General features: G+C 43.8%; 1 protein-coding gene across 1 annotated transcript in view; it reads left to right on the top strand.

Annotated features, from left to right (window-relative positions):
• The window catches only part of SH3GL2 (SH3 domain containing GRB2 like 2, endophilin A1), a 219,846-nt gene that overhangs the window by 181,738 nt on the left and 10,201 nt on the right, over window positions 1-27,907 (top strand). Inside the window, exons 3-7 of the mRNA XM_082272789.1 lie at window positions 6,532-6,604; window positions 6,737-6,880; window positions 9,928-10,061; window positions 11,154-11,312; window positions 26,796-26,899. Of these exons, the coding sequence (XP_082128915.1) occupies window positions 6,532-6,604; window positions 6,737-6,880; window positions 9,928-10,061; window positions 11,154-11,312; window positions 26,796-26,899 (614 nt within the window). The remainder of the gene's footprint in view (window positions 1-6,531; window positions 6,605-6,736; window positions 6,881-9,927; window positions 10,062-11,153; window positions 11,313-26,795; window positions 26,900-27,907) is intronic.

Below are 27,907 nucleotides of genomic sequence, written 5' to 3'. Positions count from 1 at the left end.
TCACTATAGATATATGAAATTCTGGGAGTTGTGCTCCTCTACCTACGAATATTTATAAGACTTGCTAGGAGTGAAGTTCAGCAGGATCAGTAACAACAGGTTCTCTTACTGACTCAAGACAGCCTTGTGTCTGACGAGAGTCTCCTCTCTTACAGACCACATCTGGGGTAAAGAGAGAGATCTGAGCCTGTACCCCCTCCTCCACTCTGGCATGCAGTGCAGCTAAGCATTACATCTTTCTAACAGTCCTGATGAATAGTTGGAAAGGCATAACTTCAAGTCCCATCCTATTTCAAATTATACATAAAAAGTAAAAGTCACTGTGATTGTCTGCACAAAATTTGTGATGCCAAATTAGCAAAACATTAAAGCGGAACCTAAGCCATCGATTTAGCAGTTTCAGAAAACGGTTACATTTCCGGCACGCACCGGGAATGTGACTGTCATATTGATTGTTCTCCAAACCATAATGTCAAACCATCAAATGGCTGGTGTAATGACTGATCACATGTGCAGTATCATGGCAGTTCTAGATCAAACGGAGGCCAAGATGGCAGCTTTCTTGGCTAAAAATGATAGGAGGGTTTAGTTCCACTTTATTGTGTACAGTGCAGCGCTTAAAATGTAACCAAATCAAAAAATCAACATACTTGAAAATAGCCTGAACATATTTAAAAAAAAATATTCCAAACATTTAGTACTGTGAAAGAATGTGATCCAAACAATATCAAGTGTATATCCCATACACAACAAAAGGACCAAAATAATCCATAATGTTATGTTTTTCGACCATTCCCGTGGTGTAAACTTGGTGCTGAGGTGCGGATCAGGAGGATTTAACACTTTGAGCACATTTTGACCATTATATTAGAGTGGTCATTCAGATCTGGTAAGTGCTATTGGTGGTTTCAAGGCCCTGAAAGCTGAGCACAAAATTTTTTGATATTTACACATGAGTGTTGACATTTTTATGGACACCTATTTGTGTAAAGTCACTTGATATAGTTTAGATCACATGGGAATGCAGGCCACACCTTACCCTCCCGAATACCTTGATAACTAATACCTACCTAAATAATGACACACCACAAATAGATGGCATAAAATTGGCCGCGGCATGTTTATTGGTGTATTCAATTAAATAAATAATAACAGCATAATAATAATTGTATTATTTCATGAAATTCTTTAATTTCCAAGCAATAAACTTCAAACAGCTCAGTCTTAATGGACTCGAGCATTACAGAATATCGATCACCACAAGTCCCCCCTTCAAATATGAAGGGTGACAGAACCACATAACGTGCCTAGTGACAATGAGGGGGGGTGGGGAGGGGCTGGGGAGCTTGTTGCGCTGACACTGACTGATTGTCAGAAATCTTCCTGTGGGAGACCTGCGCTCTAATCACAATAAAAATATTATAATAATAGGAAATAAACCTCATACAAGAAAAGCTGCTGACACAGAGACAAGAACACGGTGTCTTCAAATAGAAATGAAAAGGATGGTGTCGCGCTAATCAGGATACAAGACTGCGATAAATAACATATGTCCCATGTGCAAAAAATAATAAAGTCCACCAATATCCAAGAAAGAGGGGTGCAGGTAGGAGAATCCACCACCGAATAGAATCACCAAATGACCTTACCAGCTCCTTAGACCCCACAGGGTCATAAAGCGTCCACAGCTCTAATGTATCTATGGCAGGCAAGATCCAATGTCTTCCGAACCCCTCCTCCAATTACGGACCAGAATAGACTTCATAAAACTCCTTGGTGCACTCATATTCCTCTCATGGTGTAGTATATTCACTTGTTAGTAAATAAAAGAAAGCAGCTTACATGTTTGTAGGTCGATCAACAGCATTCAGTATAAAGTGAAGCAGTGTGTTGGTTTCCCCACCAACAAGATGGCCGCCGCGTCCCTCGTCTGCGCATGCGTCAAACCGTCAGCCAAACCCGACGCGTTTCGTCATACAATGACGTCCAGAAGATTCCCTTATGTCACATGATCCTTATTTTTCCTGCCTAAACTGTTTGAATCTCTTAAAGGGGCCCCCCCTTTTTTTTAATTAGCAGGCAGGACAGGGGGCAGCTGCATGCCCATGCTGTCATGCTTAAAGCCTTAAGCCCTCCTAGTCCATTCTTTCATAGCACTAAATTTTTGGGATATGTGTTTAAATATGTTCAGGCAATTTTAAATTATATCAGCCAGAAAGTAGAGAGGGGGAAGATTGATCCTTCATGCAGGGCTGCCCTACAAATGCCTAATTTGGAAATCAACTTGGGGTTGACAGTCATTCCCGCAACATACCGTGAGACACAGCAGTGATGGGACAACCAATTAAAAGGTGGGACTGTCTCGGCAAATCCAGAACTGTTGGCAACTATGAAACCTGTCCCTCACTTTTGAGTTTTCTCTCTTTCTCATGCTTCTTTCCTGCCTTTCTTTCTCCATTACTTCCTGCTGCTTAATATGCCAATTATCAGTCTTTGTATGGTTACCTTTTATAACTTTGGAATCTGTTAACTAGTAAAGCAACTGCTGCGTATATGCTGTCAGACAGCAATGCAACGGTAGTTATTTTCTCCATCTAGGCAAACACTTATTCCGTTCCTCTGGAAGAATGACACAGAAGAAAATTGCAGCTTTTATACTTTTAAATATAATAATGAAACCACAAAGGACTGAGTTAGTGATATAATGTGTGGCTTAATTATGGAGTACAAAGGATATCACAAACAGCTAGCCGAGAGGAAATGTAGGAAATTGTGATTTAACAGTTTGCGTTGAGATTTCCTGAGATGTGTGATTTTTTTTATTTTTTTCACAAGCCAGAAATATAATTATCCAGGCTACAGTGTAGGTTTTGCAATCATCTGTTATATGTATTTTGCTTTTGTAAGAGAGCTGTGCTTCTCCAAGGCTGTGTCAGTGCAGGTGCATCACAAGGATCTGCCGTTGTGCTTTTATATGTGGTAGTTAGCGGCCTCAGCCGCTGTAATTCTGCCTTGTAGCATATCATTATAACTCCTGCTGTCTTTTTCTTACATCTTGTATGTTTGAACATAGCATGCGTGGCAAGCATAACATGCATGGCTTTGTACCATGAATTGTGGATTCCTATGTTTAAAATTTTAATTGCATACGACCCTAAATCACATTCTTTTTGCAAAGTTGCTGTATACAAGGCAAGAGTAGAAGCTTGATAAAACTACTGAGACACATGAACAGTCATTTACAAACATTGAGCGGGTAAAGGGTCCCTAGTGCCATTTCATTAGCACCTAGTTCATATCCTATGAATGAATCTCTTAGATTGTAAGCTCTAACAAGCAGGGCCCTCTGATTCCTACTGTATTAAAGTGTATTGTATTTGTACTGTCTACCCTCAAGTTGTAAAGCGCTGCGTAAACTGTTGGCGCTATATAAATCCTATATAATAATAATAGTAATACTATAAAAATCCTATATAATAATAATAGTAATACTATAAAAACAAGTGTATAAACATTTTGCTTATTAGGATGTCTGAATGTTTTACATAAGTGTTTCTAGGCTTCACCACTGTGTGGATTGCTATTGTTTCTTGCTCATCTGCTCCTAATATTTTATTGTAAAGAGCCCTGCTTGCCTAAAGCCCTACTTTTATACCCTTTGTAGGTGTGCCAATCATCCCAGCATAGAAGCCTTGGGAAAACAAGTAGTAAGGATTGAGTCATACTTCTAGAGATGAATGTTTGGCATTATCATGTGAGTGGCTTAAATTGTTTAGGTCAACCTTATGGAAATCTGGAGGAGAACGCAGACACAGGAAAAAAAACCCCCTGAATTAAAACAACCATTACACAGGTTAAAAAATATTATACCCTAAGTAAATACAGTACAATTGCCACTCACCATTAAGGCGTAAAGTTATTATTCGCAAAAATAAAGCAGTCAAAGTTTGCCCCAATCAAATCTAAAGTTTGCTCTGCTCTACAAATTGTCAAGACACAAAAATAAGGTTTTATGGTGTTACTTTTTTTTTTTTTCTTCTGGAGAGAGAGAGACAAAAAAAAAAGACAGAAGATAAGGAAATAGTCAATAGTGTTATCTTGAACCTCCCTGCAGCTGATCTTTTACCTACAGTGTTACTGACTTACCATGCCTTGTCCTACACTGTGTCTCTTGTGTGGTGGTGGCGATATCGGTAAAGGCAGGGCCTTGGTTCTCCAAATCATAGATGCCTTCTTCTGACCGGTGAAAGGATAACTGGTAAATGAATGCTTAAAAAGCAGCAGAAGAGGTGCAGAAATGACAGATCCACAGAATAAAGCACCTTTTGGCCCCTTTCACACGGGACAGATCCGCTCAGCGGACTTCGCTAGCTCAGCAGGGATCGCTCTGTTGATCCCTGCTGAGCAGACTGATGACAGGTCCTTCTCTGCGGACCTGTCAGAGTCTCGCTCTCCTTTATGGGCAGCATGTCCGTTTTTTCATCTGATCCCACCCACTGGACGGATGGCGATTAGGCGGATCTTGTTGGATCGGATGACAGACGGGTGTCAGCGGACACATCTCCGCCTCTCCATAGAGGAGAATGGGTGGCCCGATCAGGTCTGCCTGAAAAACAGACAGGCAGACCTAATCGGTCTGATCATGTAAAAAGGGGCCTAAGGGAGATCCTTGCACTGCAGCTTTTACTCCAGCAAAAAGAGTGAGCCACACAGTGGTTGACATCACCAAATCTCACTCCAAATCTCTTAAAACTAGAAGTAACTGTGTCTTCAATTTCAAACTGCAGATATACAGTCATGTCACTTAAGGCACAGTAGTGCCTAGGCATAGGAAGTGTACTACTTTTCTGCAGGATTAATCCACAATATTGGGTACTACTAAGGCAGAATGAACATTTTCAGATGTTCCCTATAAAATGGCACATATTTGCTTTTTGAGTTCATGTCCACTTTAAATGTGTCATTACTGTGTCAGGTGTTCTTAGACAGTATAGCATAATCTTCTAATTTCTAGCATGTTCTAAAATGAATGGGAAGTAAATCTGATGCAACTATAAGGTAAGCAGAGAACAGTGGAAATATGTTTGTATTACTTTGCTTAACCACCTTCTGCCCACTGTATAGACCAATCACAGCGGGCGGGATACTCTCTTGTTCTGGGACGATGTCCAATGGCATTTCCCCAGTCTTACCATGCTAACACGCCCAAGGGTGCACACAGCACAGCGATCGCGGACACGCTGTGTCCCTAGGACACAGTGCAACCATGATCTTGGTAAAGAGCCGATAATGACTCTTTACCCATGTGACTGGCTGTGTCCAATCACAGCTGATCACAAGTAAACAAGGCAGTGCCGTTTTTCGGCTCTCCTTGCCTCACACTGACAGAGTGTGAGGGGAGGAAAGCCAATCAGCTGCATTTCCTCACAGGGAAGACCTGTACAGATAATCAGTGCCCTGTTTATTAGTGCAGCCCCAACAGTGCCCAGCAGTGATGCCAGTCAGTGTGCATCAGTGATGTCAAGTTGTGCCCATCAGTGATGCAAGTCAGTGCTGTCTTTCAGTGCCCATCAATGCCGCCCATCAGTGCCCAACAATGCATCCTCATCAGTGCCCACTAGTGCCTCCGCATCAGTGCCCACCAATGCCGACTCAGTGCAGCCATCAGTACCACCTTTCAGTGCCCATCCATGCCACCTATCAGTGCCCATCTGTGATGCATATCACTGCCCATCAGTGCTGCATATTATGCCTCCTCATCAGTGCAGCCTCATTAGCGCACATCAGTGAAGAAAAAAATTACTTATTTACAGAATTTTCTGACAGAAACAAAAAAAAAAAAAACAGCAGTGTTTTAATACCACCAAAAGAAAGCTGTATTTATGGGGAAAAAAAATGATAACCTTTTAATTTGGGTACAGCATTGCATGACCATGCAATTGTCATTCAAAGTGTGACCGCTCTGAAAGCTGAAAATTGGCCTGGGCAGGAAGGGGGTGAAAGTGCTCAGTATTGAAACAGTTAAAAAGAAAAGTGTGCAACGGTTTCACATACATTTCCTTATTATGGTCAGGACAAAAAATATGCATTTTTTTTGTAAAAAAAAAAAAAAGAAGCAATCAGAACAGTTATCTTGATCACCTTCCTTCTATATACAGTCAACAGCGATAGAGGCGCACCAGTAAAAAAGCAGCCAAAAGGCAGGCAGCTGTCTATTTTAGATGACCCGTAGTGCTCTGGGAATCCATTTTATTGGATGAAATGTCTATTGTTTATTTGTTAACTAAGGTTGTATACAGATAGTAAAAAAAACAGATGTAGAAAAGATTTCAAAAATACAATCAATCAAATTTTTTTAATATATTTTGTACTTTAGGAGGTTTTTATTGCAGCCGTTTCAATGTTTTTAAGGCTTGAAGTCACTTTAACTGAAAAAAGTACATCTAGAAAAATTTGTATTTTAAACTGTGCTATCTATTTACTTATAATGAACAATACATTTTTTAAATTTTACTTCTTCTTTTTTCTTAGAAAGTTGATGTGACCAGTAGAGCAGTCCTTGAAATAATGACAAAGTCAATAGAATATCTCCAGCCTAATCCAGGTAATAATGTATGAAGTTAAACTGATCTTAAAACTGTGAATGGACAATGATGCAAGTGAATTTATTGCAGTTTACATTATAATGTAGATTAAACAGTGATTACTATCTTAATGTCTGTTTCTTGATGTTCAGCTTCTCGGGCAAAACTCAGTATGATCAACACAATGTCAAAGATCCGTGGACAAGAGAAAGGGCCTGGATATCCTCAAGCTGAGGCCCTGTTAGCAGAAGCCATGTTTAAGTATGGCAGAGAAATTGGAGATGAATCAAACTTTGGTAATTCCAAATTTGGTAATTGTGTTTTTGTCTTCTATTTTAATAACGTAAGCTTCTTCTGTGCCTTTTAATGTGACTTGAATATATGGGATGCTGAATGTTGTATTTTTTTGTATTTGGAACATACTGCAAATGTTATTATCACTGACAGTGACCAATAACTATACCATGTCAGGACTGTTTTGTGCAATGCTTATTACATCAGTCTTGCATATAAAATAATACTGTTTACTGTACTGAGATGAGTTTGCTTCATTTAGCTTTGTAACATTTAACCTGTTAAAAAAATGGGCCACAGTCCTCTTTAAAACATGGATGCATTTAAGCCTCAGTTGAGCAGCTGTATAGAGACTGTTTTCTCTCTTAAGCCTCATGTATCAATGTGCCAGGAGGACCAAGTACTTTTATTACCCCGCAGGCACCAATTCTTTTCAGATCTGCCCAAGAGAAAGTAAAAAACCGAAAGTCTGACCTTGACTGGTGGTGAGAAACCAACTTTCTAGTTCTGACACTTTGATGCATGAGGCCAAATAGACTTTCTTTTCTTTTTCATAACCTTTCTGTAGCACTTTATTCTCCTTTTTGATAAACTGTAAAAGGCTTCCAGAAATGCAATACAATATATGTAAATGAGAATGCTGATAACCCTGTATGCTCATTCAAAAAGTCTTTCTAGAATGCCATGAATGGCAGGAGTAGAGGCTTCAAGCACAATCTGATCGAAAGTATCATTTTATTGTCACTTTATTTATTCAACATTTGCTTGTAAGTCAAAGCCGTGGAATAATCTCAACCAGTTTGCAGCTCTTAAAAACACTTCAGTAAGAAAAACGAATAGAAATATTCTCATATTTCAACAGCCTTGTCACACAATGGTTTCATAGAGGTACTCAGAGGCCTAGGCAGTGGGATAATGATGCTAACAGTTTGATTTATTACAGGATTCATTCTTGGATACAAACCAAATATTTTCGGCGGCGACATAGCTCAGTGGGCGCAGGGTGAAGTGAGGAGCGCAGGGAGCCCAAGTCAGGATCTCGGGGTGTCAGGATTAACGCGGATAGGATCTCGTGGCGGTGGAGCTCTGCTCACCTACGTCCTAGCGCATGCCGCTCCAGGCCACGCCCCCACAAACAAACCAAATATTTTGATTTAAAAGTTAAGTTCAGGAATATATTAAAAATCTTCCCAGCCTTCCTCCCCACCCCCCTCAATACCCTGAGCTGTGGCAACTCCGCACCCCTCACTTACCATTTTCAATTGCTGTGGCCTCCTGCATCCAACCCTCCAAGGGACATTAGATTCCAGAGAGGGCAGTGGTACTAAATTGTTATTAGTCAGGCTGCAGACATTGCGGGAGGCCACAAGGATTGGAGGAGGTAAGCACAGAGCTGCAGAGAGTGACACAACAGTAAGGAGCATACTTGTGGGTTTTTCCTTTTTCCCAAACTTGCCCTTTTTAATCCTGTTTCATGGTAAAAAGAAGTGATCTTCAAACTACGGAGCTCTCTGAGCTGAGATAGATATGGAGTGAAATTTATATCGCAGCTATACGGGGGGGGGGTATTCTTTAGGAATTCCAAACACTTTGGCCTGCCCAATTCCCTGTTCTTTCAATATTTGCAGCTACGACATGCCCTCACATCACAGTCCAAGACATCCACTTGGGGTCTGTGTAACCCAGTTATTCTTATTAATTTAGTGAGCTTGACGTTAAAAAAGGGACAAATCTCCTCATTATACACATCTTTTATGGATCAAATCTCGAGAGCTATGACATTTAAGTGCAGGGAGGATTGGGCAGAGGATCTGGGACCCATTTCCTCAGAGGAATGGACAGGTATCCTTGACAATGTGCTCAAGGTATCGCTGTCCTCTTCTCAAAAGCTTACTCAACTATTTATCCTACACTGCACGTATAGGACCCCACAGCGCTTGCATAGCTGGCAGAGGAGGGATTCTTCCCTCTGCCCCCACTGGAAGGTTCACACGGGCACTCTCCTGTATATGCTTTGGAAATGTCCGAAGCTGCACCGCTACTGGAGTGCGGTTTTGCACTCCATTAATGCTATATGGAAATTGACTCTACCTTTGGACTCCGAAGCTGTGTATCCTGGGATGGTTGGAAGAGGAACTGTACCCCCCCCCTCGGAGTACACACGGCGGTCCTTAGGATTCTGTTTCTCGCCAGAAAATTAATTGCGAGAAAATGGATCTCCCCAGCTGCACCTACTCACACTGAATGGACGGAAGAAGTTAAAGCGCTCTTGGTCAAGGAAAATCTCACTTATAAGCATAGAGGGAATGCTCTGAAGTTTGACCGCATCTGGGGACCTTGGCTGGATGTTCCAGGCTTGGCTCCCCTTTACTTGGTCACAAATAGGATTATGGGGGGGGGGTTGAACACCCCAACATAGGGAAGCACCGTCGAGTTTTGTTGATCTCTGCTTCTACCTGGGAAGGTAGGGGGAAATCTCGATGGGACAGTTTGTTCATCTTAGTTACCCTAGGATGGCACTTCCACTGGAGTGACACTGATTGGCAGTTCACTATTTCACCATTATGCCGGACCCTTTTTTTTTTTGTTAAGTGCATCATGATTGGGACCAAACCCTTGGAAGTAGGTGGTAGAACCTTCCCATATTTACTTGGAACCAGAGTGCTCTCCCAGTGCCCAGGGGATGTTCCCCCCTTGGGGCGGGACCAAACTCACTTCCTCATATGGGGTACTTTATTGCTGCTGGTGGGGTTTCCAAGTTGAGCATGAGGAGCAGGGATATTACTTGCAGTTGCTAAGCCCTGGCAATGACAGTGCCAGATATTTTATTCTCTGCGTATAACTTTAATACTGTACTTGCTCACATTATATGATGGTATATGCACTGTATCTTTGATGTTTTTTGCCTGCTTTTTTCTTTTTTGTGTTCAGTGTTGTTTTGTACTGTTAAAAGTTTTTTCAATACAAAAGATCTGATTTACGATTAGATCTTTAAAACAAAGTTTAGGCTAGATGGAATATATGCTGAATTTTTTTTATTAACTCGCAGGCCCAGCTCTTGTCGACGTTGGAGAAGCTATGAGGGAGCTTTCTGATATCAAAGACTCCTTAGACATTGATGTTAAGCAGAATTTCATAGATCCACTGCAAAATCTGCATGACAAAGATTTAAAGGAAATACAGGTAAAAAAGAAAAATTAAACCTGGTGGAATGTATTCTATATAGGTGATTGAAGGCCCCATCTGCTTTTGTTGTGGTTTTTTTTTTTTTATAAACTAAAGGTTGTCACAACCTTGATGTTCAGTAATCTTTAACAAGCAATCTCAAATTCATTCTATTTTTGCATCTGGTGTCTATTTTTTTTTGCTGTTGCTTGTAATTTAACCCGTGGCAACAAGTAAAAAGGTGACAAATGTAATGACTTACTCTGCACTAGTCAGCCATAACTAAAAGCTAATTATAACTGTCATGTAGCCACTAAAATATTGTTGTAAAGAAAGCAGAGCTGTGTCATCGTGTCAGATTTTTTTAAATAACACTTTTAGTAAGAAAATGTATAGTTAAATTATAACTGTATTAGCTGGATAAATTAAAAAGACAGCCTTTCAATAATCTGGTCTGTCAAGCATGGAATGGAACAGATACTAAAATCTCTCATGATTGATATACACCAGGTGTAATAAAACAGTTATTTTAATAAAGACAATAACCCAATGACGTACGAAACCTACAGACGGACTACATTTTATTAGAGACAATACCCTACTGACATAGGAGACCTACAGACAGACTAACATAACTGTATCCCAAGCAGTTGAATAGCAAAGTAATAATACAGTCCCTTTGCTCAGACCCTACTAATTGGTTTGAACCTGTACAAAAGCACAGAAGGGGATTTACCAAGCATATTCAATGCTATTGCAACTGCTAGTCAATCCAAGATGGCTATTGCTAAGCCCCGGAGCAACACTGTAAAATAAAAACGCCGGATAATACACATGCCCCACTGGTTGTTACACTCAACAGATGATAAATAATACGGTGATAAACTGTAGAATAAAGACCTCCTGATTGCTATTGAATTGGTCTTTCTACATTATATAGCCATATGACTCTTTAGGGAGAGGTTTATTTCCATTTTATTGCTATACCCTTTTAGATGTTATCATGAACTGCCGTATACAATTAATTTGCATAATGAACTCTGGGGCTAAATGTGTGCTGTGTATACTGTGTGTTTTAAAAAACGTAGTTAAAGTATTGTTTTTTTTCAGCACCACTTAAAGAAGCTGGAGGGGAGGCGTCTGGACTTTGATTACAAGAAGAAACGACAAGGCAAGATTACAGATGATGAGATTCGTCAGGCTTTAGAGAAATTTGATGAGTCCAAAGAAATTGCAGAATCCAGCATGTTTAATCTTTTGGAGATGGATGTAAGAAATAATATACCTTTTGTATAAACTAGAATTTTCCTCTTATAAGCTTTATGTAGCAGTTAGATTTATTAGTACACTGCAGGATCAGCCTGTGAGTTGCAAATGAGTAGAAAGCAAAGATATAACACGTTTGGAACTGATTGGTACTGCTGCATAGTTTTACATATTCTCTCTCTATCCAAGCCTTTTTAGTGTTTTCATACTAATTGAAAACTAGATGAATTATCCTATTTTATCATTCACACTTACATACCACAATCATAGAATGAACAAGCACAAAAAATTATTAAAAATTACTTTCTGTAAATTTTTTTGTATTCGCTTCAAAATGTACCTGCTGAAAATGCATTGAAGTTTTATTTTTTCTTTTCCAATCATTTTTATTTGTTCGCAGTAAACAAGAGTACAAACATTTACATGGATCAGAGGACATGAAAAACAGTAAATTGCAATATATGTTATATTTTAGAGCATTTATAGTATATGTGTCAATCAGCCAGTATAATGAACAGCATATGGCGTGTTACATATCTCTTCTGATAGCCCACTGCCCTGCCCTGGTGTCCTATTTGTGCTCCTTGCCACCTCCCCACTCCGTCAGAGACCTCTTTTGGTTTCCTTGATCTGTTGCTTTGAATATGAGCATGTGGTCTCCCCTATGTGACAGTGCTTGGGGATAAGTGACCAACAGGCCCCCACACCTGTTGCAAGGGAGGGAAGGGGTCAGTGACCTGAACCCAGTTTAGCTCCAATGCCAACTGACAATGGAGCTTATTCAGTGTGGATTCTTGCAGTGGGGACGTGGGAACATAAAACATAAATCAGCGGTTAGGATTTGCTGGGGGGGGGGGGGGGGATTAAGCCATTGGGGACTATGTCATGTTGCCCTAAATTGTCTTACGTCTGGGCCACTTTTTGCGACTCGCCACTGTGCGAATTTAACTGACAATTGCACGGACGTGCGACGCCGTACCCAAACGAAATTTATGTCCTTTTTTTCCCACAAACAGAGCTTTCTCTTACGTCCTCCGACAGTCGCCGCCTCTTCATATTCGTCACATATGGGGTATTAGACTTTGCTCCGAAGGAGTAGCTAGGCAACAGAATATGTTAACAATAAAGCTTTAACATATCCCACCCTCAAGGGGTGGTCCCCTCAGTCAATACCCTCCTACTTCCTGCAACCATATCTCAGTTTTAATGTCTAGCTTGTCAGGAGTGGCTGGCTCTCTCTGTGCTGGGACTTTTTGTCCCAGACTCTTTCTTCTTTTTGATATTTTGTTTGAGTTTTCTCTCTACCTTTACTTAGCTGTTATTTTTGTCAGCATTAGTTAGTTCTTCGGACGAAGAGGATCATGCGGACTGGGTCTCGGGCTGATCCCCCTGGTCGCAGGTCGTGGGTCAGTGGCTTCCCAGTCTGCCATCGAGCGTTCAGCCAGGTAACGCTCCTGGCACGGTGAACGACCCATCCCTGTTCGGTGCAGGGATGATTGGTGAGGTGGCTACCTCACCGGACGCTGTGCGGTTTCTGAACCGCCATTGTGTGCGTCTTGAGTAGCGACTCTCCCTGCCTCATGTGCAGCGGCTTGTTCGCCTGTGCGGGTTCCCCACGCCATGTGAGGTAAGTGTATCTATGTGGGGACCTGTCTGTCTGGGGGGGTCTCAGTCTGGGACTGTGTAACCTGCCTTTAATCACACTGCTTGTCTCCCTATCTCTCGGCTGCATGCTGTGGGCTGCAAGGGGGGGGGGGAGCTGTATGACACTGAGTATGTCAGGCTGGGCAGTGTGAGGAGCTGTGTGCTGTGGGGCATGTTTTTAATGGCATGTTGGGGCATATACAGCGATCGCTGCGGCGATCTAACATATATCCATATTATGGGATGATATTGTGTGTGATTTTATGCACTGTGGAGCGGCGATTTCGGCGCCAAACGGCGCCATTTTACCGGCGCCCGCTCCGGCCGCATGGTTTACATGCACGGCGGCCATTTTCTTGTAGCCTCCATAGGCTTACATAGAGCGCCCTGGCAGCATCACTTCCTCTCTCCTGGAAGCACCGATCGAGGCAGCAGCAGCAGCGGAGTCTCCTCAGGTTTTATCCTTCTATTCCTGTGTTCCATTGCCTGTATTCAGTCTGTATATTCCCTGTGGGGGTCTCATTGTGCCTGAGTGTGGTGCGGTGGGCTGCGCTTGCCGCGCTTGCTGTAAGGGGGCAGTTAACCCTTGGTTGTCTGGCATACAGGGGCAATGGATTCTCAGGAGGGCAAATTTCCCACAGTCTTGGTGGAAAGCCAGGGGACCGCTGTTTCCCCCCCAGGGGGGGATTTGGCCACTATTGTGGCTGGCCTTGCTGCACAGGTGCAAATGCTGGTGGCTACTCAATCTACTAAACGGCCCAGAGTTGCTCTGTCCTCTGATTCTGAGGGTGAAGGTGATGGGGCTGTTCTGGCGGGGACCCCCCTATCGGGGTCCCGCTCCTCTCTGGATCTAGTGGGGTCTGAGGTAGAGGCTGAAGTTGAGGGGGTTGATAATTCTCCCCCTGGCTCGCCTGAAGAGCTTGCAATCATGGATGAGTTGATTGCTTCCATTAAGCAGACGCTACGTTTGCAGGACGAGGTGTGTCCCCCAGCTGCCTTGGCGGCTTATGGGACGCAGAGAAAACGCAGGACGCCGCAGGTCTTTCCCTGCAATGCTGATTTTCAGCGCGCTGTTAAGGACCAATGGCGCGATTTGCGCAAGCCTTTTGCGGTACCAAGTAAATTTAAGCTGCGTTATCCTTTCTCGCCTGCCACTGATGAACGGTGGTGTGTGCCTCCGCCAGTAGATCATGCTATTGCGGTTTTGAACAAAGCCACTGCGATCCCGGCAGAGGGATCCCCTATTTTCCGTGATGCCACGGATAGGAGACTGGAGTCTCTTGCCCGTCATACTTATTCTGTTACGGGTTCTATGCTTAAGGCTCTGTTTGCTTCTCTCATGGCGGCCCAGGCGATCGCAAGTTGGACGCAGATGCTTAGGCGCGTCCTAGTGGCCGATTCGGCCTCAGCGGCGACCCTGGATATGGTGGATCAGATCCACCAGGGTGTCATGTATCTGTGTGATGCGGACCTGGACCTGATTCCGTTGGCCGCGCGTGTGCACAGCGTGGCGGTGTTGTCTCGCCGCCTGGTTTGGTTGAAATGTTGGTCGGTGGACCAATCTTCACGTAAAACCTTAGCCAATCTGCCTTATGATGGGTCTCGCCTTTTTGGGGAGTCCCTGGATGTGTTGATTAAGGGGATTACTGGGGGTAAGAGCACTCTCTTGCCCCATTTCCCCAAGGCTAAGGGGGCTTCTGGGAAGAAGCATGCTAATTTTCGGCCTCCTCAGGGGTCCTTTCGTGCCTTTCGGCCGCACTACAAGGGCAAACCGTTCAAGGGCCAGGGCTCTCAGAAGAAGCCCTGGTCTGGAAAACAGAAGTCCGGCCAATCCGGACCTGCGGCCCATAACAGTTCGGCCTGAAGGGGCGCCCTCACCCAGTTTTGGGGTGGGGGGACGCTTGCTCGGTTTTCTTCAGCCCTGGTTGGCCCGTGTGCGGGACAGATGGGTTCTGGAAATCGTTCGATCTGGTTACAAGATCGAGTTTCTCTCTCGGCCAGAGAGCAGATTTTTTCCCTCAAATCTACAACTGTCTCCAGAGCGCCTGCGGGATCTGCGCCTGGCGGTGCGGGACCTGAGGGCTCAGGGAGTGGTGGTTCCGGTGCCTCATCGGGACAGATTTCGGGGGTTTTATTCCAATCTGTTCACTGTGCCCAGAAAGGAGGGCAAGGTTCGTCCAATTCTGGACTTGAAAGCTCTGAACCGCTCTGTGCGGGTTCGCAAGTTCCGCATGGAATCCCTGCGCTCGGTGGTGGCTGCCCTGGTTCCGGGGGAATTCATGGCCTCCATCGATTTGAAGGATGCGTATCTTCACATCCCCATATTCGAGGGTCATCAGAGATACCTTCGATTTGCCATTGCGGAGGATCACTACCAGTTCGTGGCGTTGCCCTTTGGGCTCGCCTCGGCTCCGCGGGTCTTCACCAAGGTGCTTGCACCGGTTCTGGCATTATTGAGAGCCCAGGGCATTTCTGTCCTGGGGTATCTGGACGACATTCTGATTCGGTCTGCGACCAGTCAGGGTCTGGAGAAGGACCTGTCTGTCACGATGCAAACTCTGCAGGAGTTCGGTTGGACGATAAATGTTCCAAAGTCGACTCTGAGTCCGTCGGTTCGTCTTCCCTATCTGGGAATGATACTGGACTCGGTGCAGGCGAAGGTCTTCCTGCCGGAAGACAAACTCAGGACTCTTCAGGAGGAAGTCAGGTCCCTCAGGGACGTTCCGAACTCGTCTCTGCGGACGTGTATGAGATGTCTGGGATTGATGGTCTCGGCTTTCGAGGCGATTCCTTTCGCGCAGTTTCACACGCGGGGTCTCCAAGCGGAGATCTTGTCCAAGTGGGACGGGCGACCTCAATCTCTGGATCTTCAGATCTCGTTGAGTCATCGCACCAGGGAAAACCTCCTGTGGTGGCTCCAGTCCCCGTTGGTGTCCGGGGGCAAGTCGTTTCGTCCGATCTCGTGGACGATAATCACCACGGATGCCAGCCTGTCGGGCTGGGGTGGTGTTCTGGGCGTTCTGTCCGCCCAGGGGACCTGGTCGGAGGGGGAGTCTTCCCTCCCGATCAACATTCTGGAATTGCGTGCGATAAGGCTCTGTCTTCATCGCTGGACGGACCGGCTGCAGGGCTGCCCGGTTCGGGTGCAGACGGACAATGCCACGGCGGTGGCCTACATCAACCACCAAGGGGGCACCAGGAGTGCCCGAGCGGCTCGAGAAGTGGCCGACATTCTGTCTTGGGCCGAGACTCATGTCCCGGCGATAACGGCGGTTCACATTCCGGGAGTGGAGAACTGGCAGGCGGACTATCTGAGTCGCCAGACCCTGGATCAGGGGGAATGGTCTCTCCATCCGGCTGTCTTCCAGATGTTGTGCGCGAAGTGGGGTCTTCCAGATGTGGACCTGTTCGCGTCTCGCCTCAACTACAAGGTGCAGAGGTTCGTGGCAAGGACGCGCGACCCTCGGGCGGACGCGTCGGACGCGTTAGTGGCCCCGTGGCATCAGTACAGGCTGATGTACGCGTTTCCACCGATTCAGTTGCTGTCCCGGTTCCTTCGCAGGTTACACTCGGAACGCAGCACGGTGATTCTTGTGGCACCGGACTGGCCTCGCCGGTCCTGGTACGCAGACCTCGTGAATCTGGCGGTCGACGCCCCCTGGCGTCTGCCTCTTCGGGACGATCTACTGTCTCAAGGACCGATTTACCATCCTGCTTTACAGTCGCTGGCTTTGACGGCCTGGCTGTTGAGACCGAGGTCCTGGAGGAGAAGGGTCTCTCTCCAGAGGTTGTTCATACCTTGATCAACGCGAGGAAGTCTTCCTCGGGAAAGGTTTATTACCGTACTTGGAAGGCCTATTTTGCCTGGTGTGAGTCCAGGGGGTTTTCACCCCGCACGTACTCGGTTTCCCGTGTGCTGTCTTTCCTTCAGACGGGTGTCGATCAGCGTTTGGCGCTGGCTACGATACAGGGTCAGGTGTCTGCGCTGGCCGTTCTGTTTCAACGTCCCGTGGCTTCCAACTCCTTGGTTGGCACTTTTATTCAGGGTGTGCGGCATCTGGTTCCTCCTAGGAGGGATCCCTTGCCCCCTTGGGACTTGAATCTAGTCCTGTCTGTGTTACAACGTGCTCCTTTTGAACAGATCAGGGAGATCTCGTTGTCTATGTTGTCCAAAAAGGTCGCCTTTTTGGTGGCGATCACTTCGGCTCGCAGAGTGTCGGAACTGGCGGCCTTGTCCTGCAAGTCTCCGTACCTGGTTGTTCATTTGGATAAGGTGGTCTTGCGACCTAATCCTTCTTTTCTGCCGAAACGAGTTTCGGAATTCCATCTTAACGAGGATATTGTTTTGCCTTCGTTGTGCACGAAGCCTAAACATCCTAAGGAGGTGAGATTGCATTCTCTGGATGTTGTTCGAGCGATTAGGGTTTACCTTAAATCGACTGAGTCTTTTCGAAAGACGGACTCCTTGTTTGTTCTTCCAGAGGGTCCTCGGAAGGGCATGGCGGCTTCCGCCTCTACCATTGCCAAATGGATCAGGCAGACCATTGAACAGGCTTATGCCTTGCAGGGGAAGGTTCCCCCTGTGCCTGTGAAGGCGCACTCTACTAGATCTCTGAGTACGTCTTGGGCCTGTCGTCATGGGGCTTCTGTAGCCCAGGTGTGTAAGGCGGCGACTTGGTCGACCGTGCACACTTTCACAAAATTCTACAAAGTAGATGTTCAGGCATCGGCGGATGCTTCCTTTGGCCGCAGGGTTCTTAGTGCGGCTGTTCCCTAGGGTCCCTTGTTGGGGACTCCTGGCTGTTGGGATAAGTTTTGTATCCCCTGGTTTTTTGTCTTTTCCTGGGTTGTTGCTCCTGTTGAGCACTTATTTTTGCTGTTGCCCAGCTAGTTCCTTCCTTTGGTAAGGTTCCTTTCTTTGATGTGGAGACTGCGTTGCCTTTCGGCGCGGATGCGTTTCCCACCCCTCATGTTTGCACTGCTTTGGGACGTCCCCATATGTGACGAATATGAAGAGGCGGCGACTGTCGGAGGACGTAAGAGAAAACGGAATTTTTGTAAAATCTTACCTGTAAAATTCCTTTCTCTGAGTCCTCCGACAGTCGCCGCCCCCGCCCCTCTTTTGGGGTTTGTATGTATACTCTACTGCTATTCCACTAAAACTGAGATATGGTTGCAGGAAGTAGGAGGGTATTGACTGAGGGGACCACCCCTTGAGGGTGGGATATGTTAAAGCTTTATTGTTAACATATTCTGTTGCCTAGCTACTCCTTCGGAGCAAAGTCTAATACCCCATATGTGACGAATATGAAGAGGCGGCGACTGTCGGAGGACTCAGAGAAAGGAATTTTACAGGTAAGATTTTACAAAAATTCCGTTTTCTTTTGGTGGTATTTTATAACCTGTGCAATTTTTACTTTTTGCGCTATAAACAAAAAAACTGCGTAAAGTTTGAAAAAATAACTATTTTTCACATTTTTTATATGAAATTCCCCCCCAAAAAAATGTAAAAATCTAAATTTTGTTTAAATTTTCAGCCAATTTGTTTTCTGCTACCTATGTTTGGTAAAAAAAAATCGCAATAAGCGTATTTTGATTGGTTTGCGCAAAAGTTATTGCGTTTACTAACTAAGGGAAAGATTTATGTAATTTTTGGTGTTTTTTTTTTTTAACGAGTAATGGCGGCGATCTGCATTTTTTTTTTTTTTTGCGGGACCTCGACATTGCAGCGGACAGATCGGACCCTTGACTGACATTTTTTATACTTTTGGGGGTACCAGTGACATTACTACAGTAATCAGTGCTATAAATATACACTGTTACTGTAAAAATGACACTGGCAGGGAAGGGGTTAATTTTTATTGGTGATCAAGGGGTTAATGTATGCCTGGTGCTTACTGACGTGTGTGGTGGGAGGGGACTATGTGACAGAAGGACAGATCGCAGGTTCAGCTATGCTGAACCCTGAAATCTGACCCTGCCTGTCACTTAGGAGATCCGCCCGCTTGTGTTTGCACAAGCAGGCGGATCTCCACACTCGATTCCCCGACGATCGGGGAAGAGCAGCGGCGATCACCGCCGCTCTTCCCCTGGCCTGACTTCCGCTGTGACTGAATACAGTGGGAGCGAGCCTCCGGCGGCGCACGCGCCGCCGAGAAGGAGGGATGTCTGGTGACGTAGGTCTATGTCGCCAGACGTTATCGAGCCACTTTGCCGCAGTACAGCTTTAGTGAGCAGTGCGGAAGTGGTTAAAGTAACCCTGTCATTTGTTTTTACATATACCAAAACTCATGCCCTGTAAATCCTTAACTTTCCTTCTGACACTATACACCCCTCTGTTCCAAAAGCATGATATTCCAGTGGACTATTCCTCAGTGTTTGGCAGCATGGGCACTACTAGGAAAGGGAAGTATCTATACTCTTAGGCCTCATGTACACTTGGCAGCCAGTTACCGTGGCTATTGGAAAACGAAAAACGCAGGACTGCGATTTTTCTGCATTTTCCCTTGGCCAGCGATCAAAATATTCCTATCCTGAACACGACTCTTCTGCGTTCAGGAGAGGGGGGTTGAGGGAGCTCGAACCTCTTTAAACCACAGCAGCTTCTAAACTCTGCTAAAAGCGTACTTTGACAAAAACATGCCAAAAGCTCCTAAACTCAAGTTTAGGAGCTGCTAGTGAACATGAAGCGTTACACGGTCACTTTCAGAGGGACAGGTAAACCTAATGTGGTGGAGAAAAACACTTTCCTGATTGTTCGATGAATCCCATGTTTATTTGTCTTAGGCTTCATGTACACTAGCCGCTCCTAAACTTGAGTTTCTGAGCTTTTGGCGTTTTTTTTGCCAGAGTTCTTAAATTAAACTACAGAAATCCATGTATACAAAGGCTTTTAGCAGCGTTTAGAAGCTGCTCGAGTTAGGGGTGCTTTAACCTCCCTCAATCACCCTTTCCTGAACATGAAAGAATTGTGTTCAGGATAGGAATGCCTTGATTGCCAGGCTGCAAACCGTGGCAAAATTGCGGCACAATTTTGCTGTGTTTTGCTGCTGCAGTGGTACATGAATGCAAGCAAACAATGATCCAGGACAATACCCGGTTTTAGGACAGAGGCTCCAATTGGAAACATACAGCGGCTTAATGAAACTACAAAAAGTTTTATTGTTTACAAAAATACATGAAAGTAAATGGACGCCTTCACCATACCCCTAATAAAACACATTCATGACAACGTTGTCAAGAATAAACTCATAAAAACAGCCCTGGCACACCAGGGGGATGATAATGTATTGCTCAGCTAGATGAGATGGATAAACGTCGGTAAGTAACTGTATGAAACAGCGTCCACTGAAAATAAGCCGACATCAAAAACTGTCCGATTCACAGACACACCAGCAAAAAAATTGCAGTAGTAGTTACTGTGATAGGGCTTTCAGCTGGCACACATCCAAACCCAAATTAAATGGAGCTCGGATGAAGCATGCAGGTAAATCAGTGGGATCCGATCCGTGACTGGAATGGATGGGGGAAGGAGGGAGCAGCAAGCTCAAGGGGACACAGTCCGACACACTAGTACATGAAACCTCCAATTCCCCACAACTTCCTCTTCAACTGTCTTGGAGTAAACCATTTGCTGTGCAGAATCATCCACTGCTGTCCGATTCACAGACACACCAGCATGGAAGATGCAGTAGTAGTAGTTCCTATAATAGGGCTTTCAGCTGGCACACATCCAAACATAAATCAAATGGAGCTGGGATAAAGCATGCAGGTAAGTCAATGTAATCTGATACATGACCGGAATGGATGGGGGAAGGAGGGAGCAGCAAGCTCAGAGGGACACAGTCCAACACCCTAGTACATGGAAACATGCAGATGGTATATGCAGGCTGGGAACCTTGTCCCAAGTGTCAATCTCACCCACAGTAGAGGAGTATGCAATTGTTGGTTCAAAACCTCCAAATCCCCATTGATTCCTTTTCAACTGGTGTGGAGTAAACCCTTTGCTATGCAAAGTCATTCATGATGTGACACCATGAGTGTGGGAATCCCCTGTGGTGGAAACACCACGGCTGGTGTGCTGCTGATGTAGGAGCCGTGTGAATGTGGCTGATCAAGCGAGTAGACCGGGTCACATGACGTGATGGTGACGTTGATGCATTTCACTCACGTGACTGTGAGCTTCATCAGGACAATAAGGGGATGCAGTCTTTGGACTTATAACAGGAAACGGCGATAGCCTCTCCCACTTAAATTTCTAGTTCATTATCACCCATATCACTAGAAGTTCACACCATGTGGTTATTTAATTCAGGAAAGTAATAGTGTGTACATATATTTAAAGTAGTATAGGAATAAATATCTATAGGGTGTTTTTTCCTCTCATTTTCTTTTCTATATTCATACAGAGGAAACAATCAATCTCCTCATTCATACCATTAGTAACACCCACAGCAGTTGAAATGAGGAGCAAAGGACAGAAATTAGAAAGCCCAACATGGGCCTCAAACCGTAGGAACACATATAAAGTTGGATTAGAACACCACATAAGGAAGATCCTGGAAAGTTGCGCAAAAGGCCAAGGTTTAAGAAATACTTGGAGGCTCAATTCTGTATTGAGCCCCTTTGGGATTATCGTTTGTAAACGGAAAATCCACTATTTTTCTTTTTGCAGGAGGACAGTATCAAATGTCATGTATTGGATTACATTGACTTACCTGCATGCTTTATCCCAGCTCCATTTGATTTATGCTTGGATGTGTGCCGGCTGAAAGCCCTATCATAGTAACTACTACTCGGATCACACTGATTTACCTGCATGCTTCATCCGAACTCCATTTGATTTAGGTAGGGTTGTGTGCCAGCTGAAAGCCCAATCACAGTAACTACTACTGCTGCATCTTTTTTGCTGGCATGTCTGTGAATTGGACAATTTTTGGTGTCGGCTTTTCAGTGGACGGTGGTCCATAAAGTTACTTACCGACATTTATCCATCTCATCTAGCTAAGCAATACATTATCATCCCCCTGGTGTGTGTGGATGGATGCCTGAGTAGCCAGGGCTGTTTTTATGGGTTTATTCTTGACAATGTTGTCATGAATGTGTTTTATTAGAGGTATGTTGAAGGTGTACATTTCCTTTCATGTATTTTTGTAAACAATAAAACTTTTTGTAATTTCATTAAGCCGCTGTGTGTTTCCAATTGGAGCCTCTGTCCTGATACCAGGTTCTGTCCTGGATCATTGTTTGCTTGCATCGATGTGTTTTGGCTCCGGGAACCCCACCTATATACTGATTGTTCAAGGTGAGTTGGCTGTAACTTAGTACTACTGCTATTAGGTGATGACTTTTCCCCTTTTTTTACACTTTTTGATGTAGTGTACATGAAGCCTCATTTAAGGTAAATATATACAGATAAAACATGTAGGCTACTATTAATGCCCTGTCTATCTAAAGCTTCTGGTTGCCTGGCTTTCATTATGATCCAGTGGCTTCAGTCATTTTTTAGTCACTTACGCTGAAAATGCTTGCAGATCACAACTTGGGGGGGACAAATTCAGTCCAATTGTATATGCAGAAAGCACTACTGTGAGTTCCTTAAAGGATAGGTTTACCTCATATTCTTCCCCCGCTAGCTGTCACAATTAAAAAAAAAATACATTTTGAGTTCTGTGCATGGAAAACAACAAGGCCCGGCAGCCTTTGCGGCTGTCAGTTTGTAGTTTTCAAAATAACTATCATGGCGCTGTGGAGCATCGTGGTAGTTTATTCATACTTCCTGTAAGATTGTATCCCGTACAGGATGCACGGGCAAGCAGGTACACTGGCAGATCTGCTGTAGAACTGCATGGCACCAGCGATCTGCTGATCACCGGTGCAATGCTTTACAGGCTCAAAAATAAAAAATAATAAATGCATATTTTTTTTATCTGCAAAAAAATGTGCAATTTTTTTTCCCCCAAACAGTGAACTTATTCTTTAAGACCGAGATAATTACATGCCAACAAAAAGATGCTTGGCTAGAAGTCTTCTTTAGACCCCAGGTACCATATAAATAAAAAACCTACACTCCTTATTGCAGTAACTCCTGTACTTTTGTTTTTTTTATTTTTTTTTTAATTTAGATACATTTAAAGGACATTTTAATAACAGAACAAGCACTTGATGAACTGAAGCAATGATGGACTGGTCTGCTTGTTTCCTTGACTTGTTAATAATAATTACTTTACTAAATGTTTGAGATTGCATTAGCAAAAGGTCAGCGTTCCTTATAGCAGCAAACTGTTCTATTGTCTGTAAAACCACAGCCATTTTCTGTAGTTCAATACATCTCTCTGTGTTGAGATTATGATTGATTGTAGATAGAAATCCTACCTCTAAATCTGTTACTAGAAAAATGGATACAATGCAAGATAAAAGTTTGTATTCCAGCAGATCATAGGATTAGTGATCTGCCCCATGATTTGACTATATTGACTCCATTACAAAACATTTTTGTTTTATTAGTAGTGTGCATATACTATAATTCAGGTAAGGTTGCTTTTGAGTAAAAAGTTTAAACAAAATTCTTAGGGCTCATTCACACTATTGCAATGATAAATAGACATCCATTTTCCTCAAAGCGAATAATGCACTTTTAGTGCATTGCATTAAAATATGACACATCACAAGATGAGTTTTGCTTGCTTTTTATGTGTGTTTTGTTTAATTTTCATAATTTCTTTCTCTCTTTTGTGGGTTGTGCCTAGTGGTTTGAGGTGTTTGCTTTTCTGCGGCCTTTTTATTTTTAGTGAGTGATTTTGGGATAAATTCTACTATTCTCATCCAGCCCTTTTAAGTGTCTTTATAAGAGTCATAGACCTCTGGATGTTTCTTCACCAAGTTTAGAATTAATTCCTTCTCCACCATGGATTATCCTCCTACTGCTTGGCTTCTCCCTGCCCCTCTCTGACTATCTCTATCCTTGCTCCTCTTTGCTGGGCTCATCTCATCTCTTTGCATTCTCTCTGATTAGGGTAATCAATTTCCCTTTTGTAGGCATATGGGAAATATGGACATGTTAACTGAAAATCATACTATAAAAATTGCAATTTACATTTTAATGTATTTTCAGTGCATTTCCTATGTGTTACCATTGACAATATTGTAACTCGTGTTTTTGCAAAACTGTACAAAGGATGCAGCAAGCAGAATTTTTCAAAACGCAACACACTTTTCTCTAACACAAGACACACTGAAGTAAAAAGCTTCATAAATTATACATGGTAAATATTTTTCATGCACTTTTAGGGCACTGTGATACTGCGGTAGCGCACATAAAACATGATGGTATGAATGAGACTCTATACTGTGTGTGTGTGTGTGTGTGTATATATATATATATATATATATATATATATATATATATATATATATATATATATATATATATATATATATATATATATATATATATATATATATGATACCTTCATAATGATAGCTACATATATGTACAGTATCTCACAAAAGTGAGTACACCTCTCACATTTTTGTGAATTTATTATATCTTTTCATATGACAACACTGAAGAAATGTCACTTTGCTACACTGTGAAGTAGTGAGTGTACAGTTTGTATAACAGTGTAAATTTGCTGTCCCCTAAATATAATTCAACACACAGCCATTAATGTCTAAACTGCTGGCAACAAAAGTGAGTGCACCCCCTAAGTGAAAATGTCCACATTGAGCCCAATTAGCCATTTTCCCTCCCCAGTGTCACGTGACTCGTTAGTGTTACAAGGTCTCAGATGTAAATGGGGAGCAGGTGTGTTACATTTGGTGTTATCGCTCTCTCCCTCATACTGGTCACTGGAAGTTCAACATGGCACCTCATGACAAAGAACTCTCTGAGGATCTGAAAAAAAGAATTGTTGCGCTACATAAAGATGACAAATGTCCCATCACTTGTGTCACGTGACAGCATGGCGAGCTCTGCACTGGACAGGTGAGAGGAGAGGAGGAGGTGCTGTTCATATTTCTACCAGCTGGAGTGGAATCCTAAGGGGATCGCCATCCGGGAGTGGAGGATTACCTGTTGAACAAAGCGCTATACCCTAGCGTTTAAGGGTACGTGTTCACTCTCAAGGGGGGGAGCACAGTGGTGAGGTGAAGGATTTGGTGGTTGCAGAGTGACCAGCAAAGAAGTCTTGTTTTCACTATACATCAAGTTCCCCATGCACCCTGTCTTTCATGTGACTCTACCCTGAGAGCTTTATGGACTTATGAACTTTGGTTCTTTAAAATCCACCTATTGTATTTATTTTGTCTAACATTTAGCCATATATCCGTAACCTCGATAGAGGCTGTGTTTTAGCGCTGCTAGTGCTTATGTGGGCTGTTACTCTTATACGCACCTTTTTTTGATATGACTTAAGATATAGCGGCTGCTTAATTGGAGATATAGGCCTATGAGATTTTACACTTCGCAGAGTGCTAGGTGTACATGTTCGATCCATTGAGCATTGCATATACATAAGCGCTGAGTGGGTGGGATAAGGAATTATTGTTTCTTTCTTGCTCCTTTTGTGAGCTACATAAAGATGGCCTAGGCTATAAAACGATTGCCAAGACCTTGAAACTGAGCTGCAGCACAGTGGCAAAGACCATACAGCAGTTTAACAGGACAGGTTCCACTCAGAACAGGCCTCGCCATGGTCGACCAAAGGAGTTGAGTGCACATGCTCGGCATCAGATCCAGAGGTTGTCTTTGGGAAATAGACATATTAGTGCTGCCAGCATTGCTGCAGAGGTTGAAGGGGTTTGGGGTCAGCCTATTAATCCTCAGACCATACGCCTCACACTGCATCAAATTGGTCTGCATGGCTGTCGTCGCCTGAAAGAAGCCTCTTCTAAAGATGATGCACAAGAAAGCCTGCAAACAGTTTGCAGAAGACAAGCAGACTAAGGATATGGATTACTGGAACCATGTAAGATAAACTTATTTGGTTCAGATGGTGTCAAGCGTGTGTGGTGAACACCAGGTGAGGAGCACAAAGACAAGTGTGTCTTGCCTACAGTCAAGCATGGTGGTGGAAGTGTCATGGTCTGGGGCTGCATGAGTGCTACCAGCACTAGGGAGCTACAGTTCATTGAGGGAACCATGAATGCCAACATGTACTGTGACATACTGAAGCAGAGCATGATCCCCTCCCTTCAGAGACTAAGCCGCAGGGCAGTATTCCAACCTAACAAACCTCCAAGACGACCACTGCCTTGCTAAAGAAGCTGAGGGTAAAGGTGATGAACTGGTCAAGCATGTCTCCAGACCTAAACCCTATTGAGCATCTGTGGGGCATCATCAAATGGAAGGTGGAGGAGCGCAAGGTCTCTAACCTCCACCAGCTTCGTGATGTCATCATGGAGGAGTGGAAGAGGACTCCAGTGGCAACCTTTGAAGCTCTGGTGAACTTCATGCCCAAGAGGGTTAGGGCAGTGCTGGACAATAATGGCGGCCACACAAAATATTGACACTTTGGGCCCAATTTGGACATTTCCACTTAGGGATGTACTCACTTTTGTTGCCAGTGGTTTAGACATTAATGGCTGTGTGTTGAGTTATTTTGAGGGGACAGCAAATTTATACTGTTATACAAGCTGTACACTCACTACTTTACATTGTAGCAAAGTGTAATTTCTTCAGTGTTGTCACATGAAACAATATAATAAAACATTTACAAAAATGTGAGGGGTGTACTCGCTTTTGTGAGACACTGTATCTTTCATAATACTGTATAAGTTGTTCTGTTTTAGCTGAATAAATCAGTACATTTTTATTTATTTTTTTTACTTTTATTTTCTCAGATTGAACAAGTGAGCCAGCTTTCTGCTCTCGTTCAAGCACAACTGGAATATCATAAGCAAGCAGTACAGATTTTACAGCAAGTCACTTCGAAACTGGAACAGAGGTAAATATGGTAATAGAAGAACTGATTTGGTAACCTTTTCTGAAGAAAATGGTACTAATCCCAATGCACGCCATATACGGGTAGTGTCCATGGCTTTTTATTGAAGCTCTGATATATGCCTTGCATCTCACAATGCAATATTCCTAACTGTAGATAGCTGGGTGCAGTGCACTGTGAAGGGGTCTCATTACTGTGGTTGGTAATTGCTTACTGTGCACAGTGGGGACACCTGGAATATTCAGAAGATGAAAAGAGTAAATAATGCTGCTGAAGAGTTACAGTATTCTCTGTTTGTCCGGGTACAGAAAGTTTTGGGAAAGCCAACTTTTTTACAGTTGCCACCATAACCGCAATAGAGTGGAAATTTTCTAGTGGGGAAATACTGTTGGGTAACAACTATCTATGGGCTGGTTCACACTTGGATTTGCACAGGAATGCGCTGTGCGTTCCTGTGCGATTCACATGTAGTTCTGTGTGGTTCGATTTCAGCCCATTCAATTTGAATGGGCTGAAATGGCACCAAAAGTAGAGCATGTACTACGTTTGGAAACTCACTACAGCCAGATCACATGGTACAGAAGTACCATGCGATCCTCTGTGGGCAAAACCACTGAATTTGTGTTAAATGGAAATAACTGTGCTTACAAAAACAAGCAGCGTGACAACACAATATGCGTGACAACACAAGATAAACTAGTTGTGTCCGTCCGGGAAACCTTTAGTCTTGAGGTTACACCGGCAGAGGTAGCTGAGACTGAGATTCCTTTTTGGTACTTGTTAGCCTACCAAAAGGGCGAAGGATTTTCCTTTACCCAAATGGGGTCGTTTTGAAACGAACCCCTGTTATTTCCAAACGCATGGCTAGGTGCTATCCGTTTGAGGAATTCCTCTTTATAGGATAGACGGTACCACCTGCTGTCTTGCCACAGACTGTTAGGATAAAAAGACCTCATAACTAACGAGGACCTTCCTTTTCTGCTCATATAGAGTTGTTCGTTCCGCGAGGGC

This window comes from Pelophylax lessonae (assembly GCF_965119305.1).
Source record: "Pelophylax lessonae genome assembly, chromosome: 1".
Taxonomy (NCBI): domain Eukaryota; kingdom Metazoa; phylum Chordata; class Amphibia; order Anura; family Ranidae; genus Pelophylax; species Pelophylax lessonae.
This window is presented reverse-complemented; position numbering and strand designations above follow the sequence as displayed.